The 18,255-nt window shown below is 35.7% G+C and overlaps 2 protein-coding genes and 1 pseudogene across 4 annotated transcripts in view; 2 read left to right on the top strand and 1 right to left on the bottom strand.

Moving 5' to 3' along the window:
- The first annotated feature begins 1,157 nt into the window (after window positions 1–1,157).
- Window positions 1,158–7,206, top strand: LOC122301218 (annotated as a pseudogene).
- A 599-nt stretch (window positions 7,207–7,805) lies between these two features.
- Window positions 7,806–13,110, top strand: LOC122301217 (cytochrome P450 704C1-like). The gene is made up of 6 exons (XM_043112412.1): window positions 7,806–8,239; window positions 8,651–8,866; window positions 8,950–9,240; window positions 9,322–9,642; window positions 9,892–10,095; window positions 12,717–13,110. The coding sequence occupies exons 1-6, from the start codon at window positions 7,934–7,936 to the stop codon at window positions 12,903–12,905; spliced, it is 1,527 nt and encodes a 508-aa protein (XP_042968346.1). The 5' UTR covers window positions 7,806–7,933; the 3' UTR covers window positions 12,906–13,110.
- Window positions 13,111–13,471: 361 nt separating this feature from the next.
- Window positions 13,472–18,255, bottom strand: part of LOC122301216 (BEACH domain-containing protein C2) — a 38,132-nt gene continuing 33,348 nt past the window's right edge. For all 3 annotated transcript variants that reach the window (XM_043112410.1, XM_043112409.1, XM_043112411.1), the window contains exons 29-32: window positions 17,239–17,608; window positions 15,498–16,273; window positions 14,631–14,753; window positions 13,472–13,936 (exon numbers count right to left, since the gene is read on the bottom strand). In XM_043112410.1, coding sequence (XP_042968344.1) covers window positions 13,859–13,936; window positions 14,631–14,753; window positions 15,498–16,273; window positions 17,239–17,608 — 1,347 coding nt within the window. In that variant the 3' untranslated portion in view covers window positions 13,472–13,858. The remainder of the gene's footprint in view (window positions 13,937–14,630; window positions 14,754–15,497; window positions 16,274–17,238; window positions 17,609–18,255) is intronic.

The following is an 18,255-nucleotide window of genomic DNA, read 5'->3' as shown; positions in this document are numbered from 1 at the left end:
ATGCTAGAGCTTGGGGAAATTGCCACTCATCAGCCCCAGATCCAGCTGGTCCTTTAAACATGCGCATAAGTGTTCCGCCAGTGGAGCTTGCTGAGGCCCTTCCATGTTGAAAGAGGAATGGTGTACCCTGGCCATCCGGCGTGTTGGGCTGCCACTTGTGCTGTGCAATGTGTGCTGCTGGTGCATTGATGTTAACAATTACAACAGAATCTGAAGAAGCATGAATGGCAGCCGCAGGTAGATTGCAGCGTTCGGGTGCTGGAACTACATATGGTTTGACTTCGTTTGGATTGCGAAATATGGTCTGACAAGCGAAATTAAAATCCATATTATTTTTCATCAGATAATCTGTCAGATAACTGGACACCCTGAGAGCAAAAGCGTCAATATTTCTACGTGAGTTTAAGTGAAAGGCCAGGTGCCCTTGATATTATTGATATGGTTACCATCCTTATATAAGCCATTTTAATCTGGTCAGTGCAGACATGTTTGTGACCTTTACCCATTTCCGGAGGCAAACTCACGTCAATTGTAGGCTATTGGGAGAGTCTGTATCTTTTATCCTAATGAAATGGAAGGTCCAGTACACTCACAACGTGAACCGCACGGCACGTATCTAAGAAAATAGGTTATGGCCCATGGGTAATAAAATGCAATTTGAGGCTATCCCGATTTATAGAAAATGACTTTTACCAAATCATTATATAATTTTTACACAATTATTTATTAAAACTCTTATTAATTTTAAGATTTTAAATTCATCAAAATTAATAACTTTAATTAATCATTGTGCACTAATTATTTTTTTCTTATTTATTACTTATCAAATATAATTTTTAATATGATATATTTTAAATAATTATCATTTAAGGGAATGATAGACGAAATTATCTTAAAATGTGTTATTTCTGTAATGTAAGGATGATATGATATATTCATCAAGGAAAAAGCTTCTTTGCCTCTCAAGATATACCGTTCGATAAATTTTTTTTCATTTAATAATTAAAGAAATAATTTTAAATATATTAATATATATATTTTTTAAATATTTAAATATATTTTTAAAAAAATAAGTAACAGTCAAATGGAACGGTACTCAGCCTGCAGAGTAGCCTGCTCCATTAATTAAACTACCTCCATGCATCATGCCATATAGTTTCTTTAAATGAAAACTTGGAGGATAAAATCTGTCGTCATTGAACCGGCAACTTCCCTGTTAAGTAGAAGTACTCCCACGAAACGACCTCCCTCTGTCTCCATCCATGGATTTCCTCTCGAATCCCATGGCCATGTCCTCCGCCGCTTTGGCTATTATCGTTTCTTTTCTGGGTGTCCAGATTCTAGCAAGGAAAATGAAGAAAGATAAGAGAAATAAGAAGTACCATCCTATTGCCGGAACCACATTTAACCAGCTCCTCAACTTCCATAGGTTGCACCACTACATGACTGACCTTGCCGGAAAGTACAGGACATACAGGCTTCTAAGTCCTTTTAGGAACGAGATTTACACTGCGGACCCAGCAAATGTCGAGTACATACTCAAAACTAATTTCGACAATTATGGCAAGGTATATCCCTTATCTCTAGCTAGTTCAAAATTCAGGAACATCCTAATATGAAGATTCTTTCTTTCTTTCTTTTGAGTTTTTGTTTTGGAGAGTTATGACGCAGAGGATCTAGATAAAATTATAGATCATGTAGTCTGAAAGGAATAAGAATGATTCGGAAAATTAATTTACACCAAAAATCAATTTTCCAAGCAGATTAGTGTGAATTCTTCTAGTTCCACTTCTGTTTACTGGGGTAAATTATCTAAGTTTCAAGTCAAATCTAGTTTTTGGTTGGCGTTTTTCTCGAGCACTGAGTATCTTGTACTATGGTTTCTACGAGGATTGGATTTCAATTTTTGGGAAAAGGCCCAAACCATGAAGTAAATTATTAGGATTGAAGACTTGTTTGTTTTGTTCTTTAAAACCTTGTGCAGGGATGTTATAACTGTTGAGGGACCACCCCATGTGTGCCGTCCACTATGTGTGCCCATGTGTTGGTGGTGTCCAATTCACATGATTGTGTTTCTCCATGTGCTTGCATGTGAAATGGACATTTAGCATCTCCAGCTTGTGTCCAATGAATGTAATCTGGAGGGAGATGGGTTCAGCCTCTCCTATAAATAGGAGAGGTCATATGAAGGGAAAATCATCCCATTGAGAGAGTGAAGTGAGAAGTGTGTGTAGTGCCATTTGAGATAGAGTTGTTTTGAATATAGTGTTTCCGCTCAGTGGACGTAGGCAAATTGCCAAACCACTTAAATATTGTCTCTATCTATTTTGTGTTTATTTTCAGGACAGCTCAAAGCACAACAATAACTAGGTCATACTGAAGGACCTTCTAGGAGATGGGATTTTCACAGTCGATGGTGACAAGTGGCGCCAACAGAGGAAGATATCAAGTCATGAGTTCTCCACAAGGGTGTTAAGGGACTTTAGCAGTGAGGTCTTCAGGAAAAGTGCTGCAAAACTGGCTCATATAGTGTCTGAAGCAGCAACTTCCAACCAGATTATCGATCTTCAAGTGAGTTTTGGACACGTCAATGTTCACAAAATGACTAATCCCATATGATGTTGAATGTTGACAAGTTCTAATTATTCATGTAGGATCTATTGACGAAATCAATCCTGGATTCACTGTTCCAAGTTGCATTTGGAATCGAGTTAGACAGCATGTGTGGATCAAATGAAGAAGGAAAGAATTTCAGCAATGCGTTTGATGATTCGAGCTCAATGACCCTTTTTCGTTACGTTGATATCTTTTGGAGAATCAAGAAGTTTCTAAATATCGGATTAGAGGCCACCTTAAAGAAAAGTACCAAAATTGTTAATGATTTCGTGTTTAAGCTGATACACAACAAGATTGAGCAAATGAAGAACTCGAAGGATGAATCTTCCGTGAGTGACAATAGCTAAGAGTTTCTATCTTTAATTGATTGTCCAGACATGAGATAAGTTTTTCAGAGTGTGTGCAATGCAGATAAAGAGAGAAGACATCCTGTCTAGGTTTCTGCAAGTGACAGAGAATGATCCAACATACTTGAGAGATATAATTCTTAACTTCATCATAGCTGGCAAAGACGACTGCAACTACCATTGCTTGGTTTATTTACATGCTCTGTAAGCATCCTGCCGTGCAAGAAAAAGTTGCAAAAGAAGTGAAGGAAGCTACCGCCAATAAAGATATCTCAAACTATGCTGATTTTGCTGCCACTATTAGTGAAGAAGCTCTAGAAAAGATGAATTTTCTCCATGCGGCAATTACTGAAACTCTCAGACTCTATCCTGCACTTCCTGCGGTAATGAGAATATCAACTATATGAATCGTAACCACTAAATGGTTTTTGCGTCTGTAAATACTACCACAAATGCTCTTTTCTGGTAGAATTTCTCTTTGAAACCAGTATGTGAGTGGTGATAGATTGAGAGTTACCATTGTTTTTGGATTTCTACAACAGCAAGTTAATTACAATTGTTTCCCAACCTCTGACAGCCCAGTGGTTTTAGCATTATCCAAGCCTAACCCATCTTTTATTTTTTATATTTTGCTTCCAGGATACAAAGATTTGCTTTTCTGATGATACTCTACCGGATGGCTACAATGTGAAGAAAGGAGATATGGTAGCGTACCAACCTTATGCAATGGGCAGGATGAAATTCATATGGGGTGATGATGCCCTGGAATTCAAACCAGAGAGATGGCTCAACGAGGATGGAATTTTCCAACCAGAGAGCCCTTTCAAGTTTACGGCCTTCCAGGTTAGCATAAACTCAGTTGGGGTATTCTGTTAAGCCTCCGATTCTCCCAAAAACTTAACGGTGGATTTGATCATTTGAATTATATTCCCTAACACTTCCCATCTCATGAGACCAGTCTGCACATGAACCTAAGGAAATGAAATTGACATTGAAAATGATTTCATGAGACCAGTGAGGTTTTTAAATAAAATTGGAGTTTTGAAGGGAAAAAAAAAAAAAAAATCTTGTACAGCTTTTACATTTCTAGTAGTTTATGCTTTAAGCTCATCTTCATTACAGGCATGTCTAACTCTTTTTGAAAAATGTTGAAATGCCTTTGAAGTAACAGTAGATGCCAACATATTGCCCTTTTTATGCGAACCCACATTCTTCTGTAGAAACCTTTACTATGCTTGTGAAGAGAATCTAAACAAAATTTCTACCGGTTCACAGGCAGGCCCACGAATCTGTCTTGGAAAAGAGTTTGCCTACAGGACTATGAAGATCTTCTCGGTTGTCTTATTGGGCTGTTTCCAGTTCAAGATGAGTGATGAAAATCAAACAGTCAATTACAGGACAATGATCAATCTTCACATCGATGGAGGTCTTAACATTCGAGCCTTCCACAGAAATGGAAATTAGCTCGGTAAGCAGAGAAATAAAAACTTCTCAGTTATGTGAGAAGCATCATCTGTCTAAAATGCCCGATTGAAAGAGAAAATAAAGCGTAGGGACAGAGAATAACAATGCTAGGTAGGAGCTTGTATTTAATACGTTAACTGAATGGCAACGGGTTTACTCGTTTCCCCTTAAATAATGATGTTATTAAGGTGTTTGCATTTTTGAAGGCTAAGGCTAAGAAACTCAATACTTGTCATTGATAACAAAAGTCATGAGGCACAGAGTCACTGACCATGATCATGCAAAAAGAGTAATATTATGTACAGTTGTGGGTATATAAATACCATATAATCATTTTGAAATATTAATTTTTTTATGTAAATTTCGTATTTATATAATTTTTTTTTAACTAATGAAATACTGGAGACACGTGAATACTATTATGCCACCTGGACAGATATGGCAAGGGACATGTCTGTACAATTCAATGGCCTACTACACCTACGACTTTATAAGAGGGCTGAGCCCATCGCTTTCCCAACCAAGCTTGAGCATGTGATCCACCACTTTCAAACCCAACTGCAAGCGAACGGCAAAAGAGTCATCACAAGGTTTGGAATCGGAAATATGCATTTTAAATCATAATAATCAGCCCTTGGCCATTGTTAGCGATTAAAACCAGTTTCTCGTTATAATTAGTGCTATTAAAAGAGATATATTTTCTTTTGCCAGCAAAATGATATTCTTTTCTTAAAATCCAGTTTTAGAAAGCTAAATATTAATTTTAACTAAACAACTTTACCTGAAACAAGAAAGTTATCTGATTGAGTAAATCAACGTGCAATTATGAGAATCAGACCATAATGAAACATAATTAAGAAACCAAACAGAATGGATTTGTTACTAGACCTGATGAGCCAGATAACTGAGTCTCAAACAGACTCAAAATTGGCTCCCGTCCAAGTGGGCTAACCATTGCCAATTGCCAGACAAGACTGACAGCACTATTGAGGATGTTAACTGGGTCTCAAACAGGCTCAAAATTGGCTCCTGCCCAAGTGGGTTAACCATTGCCAGTCTCCAGATAAGACTGACAGCACAATTGAGGACGTTTATCCCATCAACTAGTGCAATGGTGGGGGTCAAAGAAATTTCCAAGCTCAAACGGTACATATTGCCCTGGGAATTTCTTTTTGAGTAAGTACTCTATTTTTTTAAGCAATAACAAAATCATACAATGAATAGAGACAACAAATATAAAGAGTAACAGAACATTTAACTTACAGCTAGATCGGTGAATACTATCAACTGTCTATTTGCGGTTGATGCCAAAATATTGGTGTTATCCTTGTTTAGAGCTAGGGTTGTAATATCTTGTCTAGTGAAAAAAATATTGCTTCAAATTTGAAATTAACCTTTGAATTTAATCTTGAAAACTTGTTTGGTGATTTCCAGGATGAAAAGGAGAACATACTTTCGAGGTTCTTGGTGGATAGCACAAGGCATCCAGAGATCATGAATGATCAATATCTAAGGGACCTAATTCTGAATTTCATGATAGCCGGCAAATATACGAGTGTCATCTTTATGCTCTGCAAGAACCCTCTAATTCAAGAAAAAATTGCACAAGAAGTGAGAGATGTCGCCGGTAGCCATGGCAAAGGAGCTAATGTGGATGAGTTCGCGGCTAATATAACTGATGCAACGTTGGATCATATGCATTATCTTCATGCCGCATTGACAGAGATCTTGAGGTTATACCCTGCAGTTCCCGTGGTAATTAACCCAAAAAGTGAAAACTTTTATTCATTTTTAATGTTAGTCACCAATGTTTCATTAATATACAGTTTAGTTGCAGGTTTCTATACAAATTTCCTCTTTTTCTCCTCACCTGCTCATCAACTTGAACATTGCACTTCATCAATCATTATATGACTTGAATCCCATAGAATGCTTATCCAAATATTAGACCTGAAGTAAGAGAAATATAGACAAATGAAGTAGGCCCCACAATATTTTATAATTATATGAGTGAATTTCTCATACATTTTTAAATCTTAATATATTTTGTACGGTCTACTTCATTTATCTATTTCTATTCCACTTAGACTTTAAAGTAGATATGAACGTTATACTTATGTATAGTTGGTAACGAGGTCTCTTTGGTGTATTTGAAGGATGGAAGGTGTACAGAAATGGATGACACACTTCCTGATGGATATAGACTAAGAAAAGGGGATGGAGTATACTACATGGCATATGCAATGGGCAGGATGCCTTATATTTGGGGAGAAGATGCAGATGAGTTCCGACTCGAAAGATAGGTCGAAAATGGGATATTTCAACCGAATCGCCCTTCAAATTCATAGCATTTCATGTATGTATCATCTTTATAGTTACTGCAAATGATGAACATGTCTATCCAGCAACAATCTCTAATATTTTTTCACTCATGCCTTTGATGTCAGGCCGGTCATCGAATGTGTCTAGGGAAGGACTTTGCTTACAAGCAGATGAAAATAGTTTCTATTGCTCTTCTCCGCTTCTTCCGATTCAAACTAGCTGATGCTACAAAAAATGTTACCTACAGGACGATGTTCACACTTCACATTGATGGAGGCCTCCCTGTTTGTACAATTTCTAGGACAGAATAGTGAACTCCTGTTTATTTACTCCTTTCCTCTCTGTATATTAATAATTGAATTCCACGTGAATGGTGCGTAGCATATAAGCTTTAGAATAGAGTTATTCCTTACAGTAGTTTAATATGGGAGAACTGGGAGGTTGGGATTTTTATATCTTATCTGTATGTTTATTTATTGGCTTTTTTTAATATGTGAAAATAGTATGAAAAATATGAGAATTTACATTACAGTTGCATTGTTATTGTCAGCAAATCAAGTCTCCATTAAGTTATTAACAGGATTCAACAAGAAGAAAACGAGTTGGAGTGGAAGATAGGGATTATTGACTCCTAGATTATTCTATTAAATATTTATATTTATAAGTCTGTATCTTTTATCCTAATGAAATGGAAGGTCCAGTGCATTCAAAACTTCAACCGCACTTATGGCCCATGGGTCATAAAATGCAATTTAAGGCTATCCCGATTTATAGAAAATGACATTTACCAAATCATTATATAATTTTTACATAATTATTTATTAAAACTCTTATTAATTTTAAGATTTTAAATTCATCAAAATTAATAACTTTAATTAATCATTGTGTAATAATTATTTTTTTCATATTTATTAATTATCAATTATAATTTTTAATATGATATATTTTAAATAATTATCATTTAAGGGAATGATAGAAGAAATTATCTTAAAATGTGTTATTTCTGTAATGTAAGGATGATATGATATATTCATTATACTACCTCCATGTGCATGATGTGATATAGTTTTTTTAAATGAAAACTAGGGAGAACAAAATCTGTCGTCGTTGAACCGGCAACTTCCCTCTTTAAGTAGAAGTACTCCGACCGAGACCCACGATACGACCTCCCTCCGGCTCCATCCATGGATTTCCTCTCGAATCCCATGGCCATGTCCTCCGCCGCTTTGGCTATTATCGTTTCTTTTCTGGGTGTCCAGATTCTAGCAAGGCAAATGAAGAAAGATAAGAGAAAGAAGAAGTACCATCCTATTGCCGGAACCACGTTTAACCAGCTCCTCAACTTCCATAGGTTGCACCACTATATGACTGACCTTGCTGGAAAGTACAGGACATACAGGCTTCTAAGTCCTTTTAGGAACGAGATTTACACTGCGGACCCAGCAAATGTCGAGTACATACTCAAAACTAATTTCGACAATTATGGCAAGGTATATTCCTTATCTCTAGCTAGTTCAGAATTCAGAACATCCTAATATGAGGATTCTTTCTTTCTTTTTAGTTTTTATTTTGGAGAGTTATGACGCAGAAGATCTAGATAAAATTATAGATAATGTAATCTGAAAGGAATAAGAATGATTCGGAAAATTAATTTACACCAAAAATCAATTTTCCAAGCAGATTAGTGTGAATTCTTCTAGATCCAATTCTGTTTAGTGGGGTAACTTATCTTAGTTTCAAGTCAAATCTAGTTTTTGGTAGGCGTTTTTCTCGAGCACTGAGTATCTTGTACTATGGTTTCTACGAGGATTGGATTTCAATTTTTGGGAAAAGGCCCAAACCATGAAGTAAATTATTAGGATTGAAGACTTGTTTGTTTTGTTCTTTAAAACCTTGTGCAGGGATGTTATAACTACGTCCTGCTGAAGGACCTTCTAGGAGATGGGATTTTCACAGTCGATGGTGACAAGTGGCGCCAACAGAGGAAGATATCAAGTCATGAGTTCTCCACAAGGGTGTTAAGGGACTTTAGCAGTGAGGTCTTCAGGAAAAGTGCTGCAAAACTGGCTCATATAGTGTCTGAAGCAGCAACTTCCAACCAGATCATCGATCTTCAAGTGAGTTTTGGACACGTCAATGGTCACAAAATGACTAGTCCCATATGATGTTGAATGTTGACAAGTTCTGATTATTCATGTAGGATCTATTGATGAAATCAATCCTGGATTCACTGTTCCAAGTTGCATTTGGAATCGAGTTAGACAGCATGTGTGGATCAAATGAAGAAGGAAAGAATTTTAGCAATGCGTTTGATGATTCGAGCTCAATGACCCTTTTTCGTTACGTTGATATCTTTTGGAGAATCAAGAAGTTTCTAAATATCGGATCAGAGGCCACCTTAAAGAAAAGTACCAAAATTGTTAATGATTTCGTGTTTAAGCTGATACACAAGAAGATTGAGCAAATGAAGAACTTGAAGGATGAATCTTCCGTGAGTGAAATAGCTAAGAGTTTCTATCTTTAATTGATTGTCCAGACATGAGATAAATTTTTCATAGTGTGTGCAATGCAGATAAAGAGAGAAGACATCCTGTCTAGGTTTCTGCAAGTGACACAGAATGATCCAACATACTTGAGAGATATAATTCTTAACTTCATCATAGCTGGCAAAGACACGACTGCAGCCACCATTGCTTGGTTTATTTACATGCTCTGTAAGCATCCTGCCGTGCAAGAAAAAGTTGCAAAAGAAGTGAAGGAAGCTACCACCAATAAAGATATCTCAAACTATGCTGATTTTGCCGCCACTATTAGTGAAGAAGCTCTAGAAAAGATGAATTTTCTCCATGCGGCAATTACTGAAACTCTCAGACTCTATCCAGCAGTTCCTGTGGTAATGAGAATATCGACTATATGAATAGTAACCACTAAATGGTTTTTGCGTCTGTAAATACTACCACAAATGCTCTTTTCTGGTAGAATTTCTCTTTGAAACCAGTATGTGAGTGGTGATAGAGTGAGAGTTACCATTGTTTTTGGATTTCTACAACAGCAAGTTAATTACAATTGTTTCCCAACTTCTGAGAGCTCAGTGGTTTTAGCATTATCCAAGCCTAACCCATTTTTTATTTTTTGCTTACAGGATGCAAAGATTTGCTTTTCTGATGATACTCTACCAGATGGCTACAATGTGAAGAAAGGAGATATGGTAGCGTACCAACCTTATGCAATGGGCAGGATGAAATTCATTTGGGGTGATGATGCCCTGGAATTCAAACCAGAGAGATGGCTCAATGAGGATGGAATTTTCCAACCAGAGAGCCCTTTCAAGTTTACGGCCTTCCAGGTTAGCATAAACCCAGTTGGGGACCAAGGGAGAGTTTGGTCCAGTCCGGTTCAATCCCGGGAGATTTTGTGGACCAGACCGGACCGGACCTATTCGGTCCAGGGTTTTCCCACCCTGGACCAGACCGAACTCCCTAAAGACCGGTCCAGTCCGGTCCCGAATTTCCATTCGGGACGGTCCGGTCCGTTCGGTCCACTCTAGATTCTTTTTTTTTTTAAACCAATGGCATTTTGTTTAATACTTATGTAATTATATTGTGATATATTTAATATATATACATATAGTATACTATTATATATGTATTAATATATATATTAGTAATACGCTAATACTATTAGTCTATTAGTATATAGTAAATTAGTAATAGTTATTAACTTGTTTATTATAACTAATAATACACTAATACTAATACCAGAACTAATAACTGTATGTAATAATAGTAATACTATATGTAATGTACTAGTATTACTATATCTCTTCAAACCCCACACATTTATTAATACTTTACGACACTATGTAATACTATATTAAATAATAGTAATACTCTTATTACTAATACTCTACAGTTATACTAATACTCTATGTAGTTATATTAAATACTATATTACTAATACTCTATGTAGTTATAGTGACTTAAACATATAACATATTAAGTTAACTATACTAATACTATTATAAATTTATATATATATATATGATATATTATAATTTATACTATAACTTTTATAATATGTTAATATATACTAGTACTATATATTATAGTTAATAGTAATACATTAAATAATATAATAATATATCGATACTAAATATATATAGTTATAGACTTATAATGATTTAGTTATTATGAATTTATGATTAGTATAACTATATAATAGTATTAGTATTAGACTATGAATAATTTAGTATAGCTATATTATATTAGTAATATTAGTTATGTTGAATCAAGTAGTTAGTATAACTATATTCTACAGTATTAGTATTAATGTTAATATTAGTATTAGTCATAACTATATAACCTATATTAGAATTGAGAGTCTTAGACTAAATAATAGATTAATAGTATCAGTACAACTGGATAAGCATACTATATAGCTATATATTAGTATTAATTATAGTGATTAGTATAACTATATAATAGTATTAATAGTAGACTATTATTATAGCTATATATTAGTATTAGTTATGCTGTTATAGTGATTTAGTATATTATAAATTCTATATTATAATTTATACTATAACTCTTATAATATGTTAATATATTAAAATATACTAGGACTATATATTATAGTTATACATTAAAGAATATAATAATACATTGATACTAAATATATATAGTTATACTTATAGTGATTTAGTTATTAACTTATTATGATTAGTATAACTATATAAATTATAATAGTATTAGACTATTAATATAGCTATATATTAGTAATATTAGTTATGGTGAATCAGTGATTTAGTATAACTATAAAGTATTAATTATAGTGTTTAGTATAACTATATAAATTATAATAGAGTGATAATTATAACTGAACTTATCAAAAAAATAATTATAACTGATAATATAGTAATAGTCTAGTAGTATATAGTAATATAGTAATAAGTTATAAAACTATTAGTCTATTAATATATAGTAATAGCTTCTTAACTTAGTTATTATAACTGATAATACACTATTAACTTATTTACTATAAGTTTATAACTATTAAATAATTTAATATATATACATATAGTATACTATGATATATAATAATATATATATTAGTATATATATATTTATATATTAGTATAAATATAATATTATTAGTCTAAGAGTATTAGTACAACTGTATAAGTGTATTGTATAGTTATATATTAGTATTAATTATAGTGATTAGCATAATTATATATTAGTATTACTTATAGTGATTTAGTATAACTATATTAGTATAACTGTATAAGTATAACAATATTACAATAGTTTATATCAAACTATTAGACTATTAGTATTAGTATAAATATTAATATTAGTATATAATTACTTATCAAAAAAAAATATTAGTATATAATTATATAATTAATTTATAGATAAATAATTATATAAATATATAAATAATTATATTTTTTTATTATTTTACATTCGGTCCGGTTTGGTCTGGTTCAGGGTGGAAAACTCCTGGACCAGGACTGGACTGAACTCATTTAGTCCATTGAAATTTGGATCGGATCGGACCAGACTGGATTGGTCTGATCTGATCGGTTTTGGCGGTCTGGATCGGCCGAATCTCACCCCTAGTTGGGGTATTCTGTTAAGCCACCGAGTCTCCCAAAAACTTAATTGTGGATTTAATCATTTGAATTATATTCCCTAACATTTCCCATCTCATGAGACCAGTCTGCACATGAACCTAAGGAAATGAAATAAAAAAAATTCTTGTACAGCTTTTACATTTCTATAAGTTTATGCTTTAAGCTCATCTTCATTACAGGCATGTCTAACTCTTTTTGAAAAATGTTGAAATGCCTTTGAAGTAACGGTAGATGCCAACATATTGACGTTTTTATGCGAACCCACATTCTTCTGTAGAAACCTTTACTATGCTTGTGAAGAGAATCTAAACAAAATTTCTACCGGTTCACAGGCAGGCCCACGAATCTGTCTTGGAAAAGAGTTTGCCTACAGGAATATGAAGATTTTCTCGGCTGTCTTGTTGGGCTGTTTCCAGTTCAAAATGAGTGATGAAAATCAAACAGTCAATTACAGGACAATGATCAATCTTCACATCGATGGAGGTCTTAACGTTCGAGCCTTCCACAGAAATGGAAATTAGCTCGGTAAGCAGAGAAATGAAAACTTTTCAATTATGTGAGAAGCATCATTTGTCTAAAATGCCCGATTGAAAGAGAAAATAAAGCGTAGGGACAGAGAATAACAATGCTAGGTAGGAGCTTGTATTTGATAAGTTAACTGAATGACAATGCGTTTACTCGTTTCTCCTTAAATAATGATGTTATAAAGGTGTTTGCATTATTGAAGGCTAAGGCTAAGAAACTCATACTTGTCATTGATAACAAAAGTCAAGTGGCTCACTGACCATAATCATGCAAAAATAGTAATATTACATATAGTTGTTGAGTGTGTGAATGCCGTATAGTCACTTTAAAATATTAATTTCTTTTCATATGAGTTTTGTATTTATTCATTTTTTTTTTCAAAATGATTGTTCGGTACTTACACACTTACAATTGCAATTATCATTTCTCATAAAGAAAAATGTTATGTATTATATTCCCTATCTTACCGTGTTGATCTGACATTATTCATCAATCTGCTATCTAAAAAAATACGAGATGATTTAATGGAAGTGGGACAACGGAATTACTGGGTTTGGAGGAATACAAAGAACCTGTATCAGGATATTTTCATTCCGATTTTCTACCAAAACAATCGACGGACAAAAATGAACAGCTCTGATGTCAAAAGCTTTAGAGCTCACCAATCTCAATGACAGCGTAATTTTTATTCAACCGAATAATAAACTAAAAACAAAGCCTGCAGTAAATCTAATAACCTGGCACTCTCTCACTTCTCCATATTCTACTATTCTAATTTTAAGGTTACACCCACATAGACAGCTTCAAAACTAGGTCATGAAAATGACCTGATTTTTTAGCAAGGCAGCCAACATGTCCCTTGCCATATCTGTCCAGGTGGCATAATAGTATTCACTTGTCTCCTGTGTTCCTTTTCCGGTTACTCAAAAAATTCAATTGCTTACTACACCTACGACTTTATAAGAGGGCTGAGCCCATCGCCTTCCCAACCAAGCTTGAGCATGTGATCCACCACTTTCAAACTCAACTGCAAGCAAACGGCAAAAGAAGTCATCACAAGGTTTGGAATCGGAAATATGCATTTTAAATCATAATCATCAGCCCTTGGCCATTGTTAGCATTAAAACCAGTTTCTCGTTATAATTAGTGCTATTAAAAATTTTCTTTTGCCAGCAAAATGATATTCTTTTCTTGAAATCCAGTTTTAGAAAGCTAAATATTAATTTTAACTAAACAACTTTACCTGAAACAGTAAAGTTATCTGATTGAGTAAATCAATGTGCAAATAAGAATCAGACCATAATGGAACAGAAAAACCAAACAGAATGGAACTGTTACTAGACCCAATGAGCCAGATAACTAAGTCTCAAACAGACTCAAAATTGGCTCCCGCCCAAGTGGGTTAACCATTGCCAGTTGCCGGACAAGACAGACAGCACAATTGAGGACGTTAACTGAGTCTCAAACAGACAGACTCAAAATTGGCTCCCGCCCAAGTGGGTTAACCATTGCCAGTCGCCGGACAAGACTGACAGCACAATTGAGGACGTTTATCCCATCAACTAGTGCAATGGTGGGGTCAAAGAAATTTCCAAGCTCAAACAGTACATATTGCTCTGGGAATTTCTTTTTGAGTAAGTACTCTGTTTTTTTAAGCAATAAAAAAATCATAAAATGAATAGAGACCCCAAATACAAAGAGTAACAGAACATTTAACTTACAGCTGGATCGGTGAATATTATCAATTGTCTATCTGCGGTTGACACCAAAAGATTGGTGTTATCCTTGTTTAGAGCCAGGGCTGTAATATCTTGTCCTTCTCCCAGCTTCAATATATGAGATACCTAAGGATCAAGTAATTGCCTGTTAGTGGGGCAGGAGCAAACCAACTTATGACACCATGTTAAACATCGCTACCTGGCATAGTGATGCTTCTGACATACTGGCTGTAAGACACGTGCAAGATGTAAACAAAGAGCAGAACAGAGAAGACATGCACAAGAAGTAAAGACTACACACAACAGAGAGGATAAAGATCCTGAGCCATTATGTTCTGTTTCATCAAACAAACATTATAAATCTATGCAGAAATCCAATGTAAAGGCAACCTAAGTTTTATGCAAACTAGATCTCAACCGACACTATTGCATGGAAGAAAAAGACTGAAAACTTCAACAATTTAGTGGAGTTCCTGTATCTCAACAACACCCAGCACCTAAAAGTACCAACCAGATTTCAAGTAACATGAGCTACCTATGTGGTTACCACTGGTAGTATATAGAAGGACAAAATGATGGATGCTAGACCCAAATCCTGGTGCATCTTCCCCTAAGGTCTCTTGTCAAATTCCCCCCAGAAGAATTCGGTTATGGCTAAGCAAAGTCCACTTTTCCTTTTAAGGAAGTAATATAGATTGGATGTTTCCGTGAGTAGTAAGAAGCAAATCTCCCCTTATTTTGGGAGAGCTGGTGGCCGCATGTGAACTCTTTCAAGGCAAGGGGCAGCCTAATTTGACATTGTTGTTTCCTCAGATTATTTTAACACGTTCTTTATGTACTAATCAGTGAAATATTTTATCTGTCTCATACCTTAAGAGTATGCAGATCCAGGAAGCAAATTGAAGGTGATGGAATATACAATCTGTTATTTTTTGCAGTTTCATCTGAGTCTAGATCAAGGTCTTCAGTCCCAGGCTTCTTTAACTTCAAATCCCAGCCATCATTTTCCAAACATGAGTTCATCCCAATTAAAGCACTCTCCCCGTCCACAGAAATTTCCATGCAACTGACACTGCCAGAGAAACGAAGTGGTGCTTTGGCAATCAAAACCCCATTAAGAGAGAATGTACTGAGAGTTTCTTGTGATTTATTCCAAGCCATTACAACCCCCTTAGATGAAAGGCAGACCGCGTGGGCCTCCACGCCAGCCAGCCTTCTCATCAAACGACCCCTTCTTATAGAATGCAAAAGAACATCTGAAGAAGGGGAGCATGAAACAACAACTCCAAGATCTGAGCTGACACAACAACTGAGTATTTCCCTGTGGTGGCCGCGAAGAACATGTAGGGGACCTTCGATACAACGCCTCTGGCTTTTGTCTGACAACGTGCTTGATAGAGTAGTACTGCCTGTTGATGTTGGTGCGCCTGTCCCGGTGGAAGACTCCGATATGTTGCTTGAACGAGAAGTAAATACTCTATGTATTCTCCAAAGCAATACTGTTGTGTCCCTGGATCCAGTCACAAGGTAATTGCTATCGGGTGACAGACCAAGGCAAGTGACTGGAGCACAGTGCCCATGTGCTGTTTCTAAGGTTTTTGCTCCATCTGATGAAATTAGGTGGATACTATTATCCGCGTGTCCACCTAGTTACAAAACACAAAGTACAAAACAAGATATCAGTTAATCCAGAAGTAAAAGGGAAAATACTTACCTCAGTCATCACATTCAATGGTGTGGGGGGGCGGGGTAAGCTTGATATATTCCAAAGCCCCTAATCTTAGATTGTCGTACAAATCAAATGGGCTCCTAAGAGTGGAAGGCCTTAAAGATACTTATTGGACAGGCTCTAGTCTCTACCTCAAATAGAAGATCAGCTAAACGACAATGCACCTTCTCAAGTAATTTGGTTACACAGAAGTAGAAAGAGAGATTGATAACATGATATGATGCACATCTAGTGACTTTATGATATGATGCACTCCTGGTGACTTAAAGATTGATAACGTGATATGCTGTTAACCTTTTTTCTAGGAGATAAGTTTTCCAGCTCCAATCAGGTAATATCAATAAAAAATTCCATTGATGAAACAAGTACTACCTATTAATCACGAATAACTTACTGCCCAATCGGTTTCTCCATCTTTCTGGTAACAAAACAAAGTACATTGTAGTATCAATAGTTTTAGTCAACCTTGGATCATCTAATAGGGATTTCATATTCTTCAGACCCCCAGTGCCGAGAGCGATAGAAATGCATTAGATGAATAAGGTGTGCACGAGAGAAACTAAATCTTCTAAAATCAACACAAATGGTGCAGATATTCCTAGGTGTTAGAAAACATGGAAATCATGATTGGCTTTTTCTAGATAGGAACAAAAAGAACTAAGAATAGAATGAGTAGCAAGGTTGTAATACGCAAGATCATACCATTAGATTAAATATGCACCAACAAATACTTAAGGAATACCGTGGAAAAGTGTCTATTTCGCAATGAATCTCACTTCATCAAGTTAAGGACTTCTCATGGGAAAGGGAAGCACTATACTTGACATGTTAAATTCCCACATAAGTAGCTAAAGGAAGAATATGAAAGCTATAGATGCTTACCAGTAATAATTTCTTTGTCACATGTAATTGCAACTATGGCTGAGCTTCTGATCCCAGATGTAGCAAATGCTAGAGCTTGGGGAAATTGCCACTCATCAGCCCCAGATCCAGCTGGTCCTTTAAACATGCGCATAAGTGTTCCGCCAGTGGAGCTTGCTGAGGCCCTTCCATGTTGAAAGAGGAATGGTGTACCCTGGCCATCCGGCGTGTTGGGCTGCCACTTGTGCTGTGCAATGTGTGCTGCTGGTGCATTGATGTCAACAATTACAACAGAATCTGAAGAAGCGTGAATGGCAGCCGCAGGTAGATTGCAGCGTTCGGGTGCTGGAACTACATATGGTTTGACTTCGTTTGGATTGCGAAATATGGTCTGACAAGCGAAATTAAAATCCATATTATTTTTCATCAGATAATCTGTCAGATAACTGGACACCCTGAGAGCAAAAGCGTCAATATTTCTACATGAGTTTAAGTGAAAGGGTGCCGTTGATATTATTGATATGGTTACTATCCTTATATAAGCCATTTTAATCTGGTCAGTGCAGACATGTTTGTGACCTTTACCCATTTCCAGAGGCAAACTCACATCAATTGTAGGCTATTGGTGAAAAGCGAGCGCTTCAGACGGTAAATTGTTTTGCTAAGCAGCATGTAATTGATCACCAGAAACTCATTACTTCATCTCCTAAATGGTCACTGTTAAATGAATATGTCTACAAAATCCTCATCACAATGCTCTTCTTCTTATGAACTCTAAATAGCCCCCTGATCAGAATGTGATAAGTTCGACCGTGCTTTTCTGTCACCCAAGTTACTATCCATAAGCCTGATCAATTGTTTCACAAGTGTTAGCTGTGTGCATCACTTCCTTTGCTGCAGCTCTTTTTGGTAGAGCATCTCATGAGAGCTCTGGCTTGTAACGTAAAAGAAGATTTCATATTTTCTCCCATTCCTTGATCAGGAGAGCTCTTGCTTGTCTACATTCTAAGACAGGTTTCATGCACTCCATTGTTGGCT

Source organism: Carya illinoinensis, chromosome 2 (assembly GCF_018687715.1).
Source record: "Carya illinoinensis cultivar Pawnee chromosome 2, C.illinoinensisPawnee_v1, whole genome shotgun sequence".
NCBI classification, from domain to species: Eukaryota; Viridiplantae; Streptophyta; class Magnoliopsida; order Fagales; family Juglandaceae; genus Carya; species Carya illinoinensis.
The sequence above is the reverse complement of the archived record's forward strand: the minus strand, read 5'-3'. Positions and strand labels throughout refer to the sequence as shown.

Coding starts and splice junctions, on each gene's coding strand:
- LOC122301217 (XM_043112412.1), top strand. CDS start 7,934: ATGGATTTCCTCTCGAATCCCATGGCCATGTCCTCCGCCGCTTTGGCT. Junction 8,867..8,949: donor ACCAGATCATCGATCTTCAA/GTGAGTTTTGGA, acceptor TTATTCATGTAG/GATCTATTGATGAAATCAAT. Junction 9,643..9,891: donor TCTATCCAGCAGTTCCTGTG/GTAATGAGAATA, acceptor TTTTGCTTACAG/GATGCAAAGATTTGCTTTTC.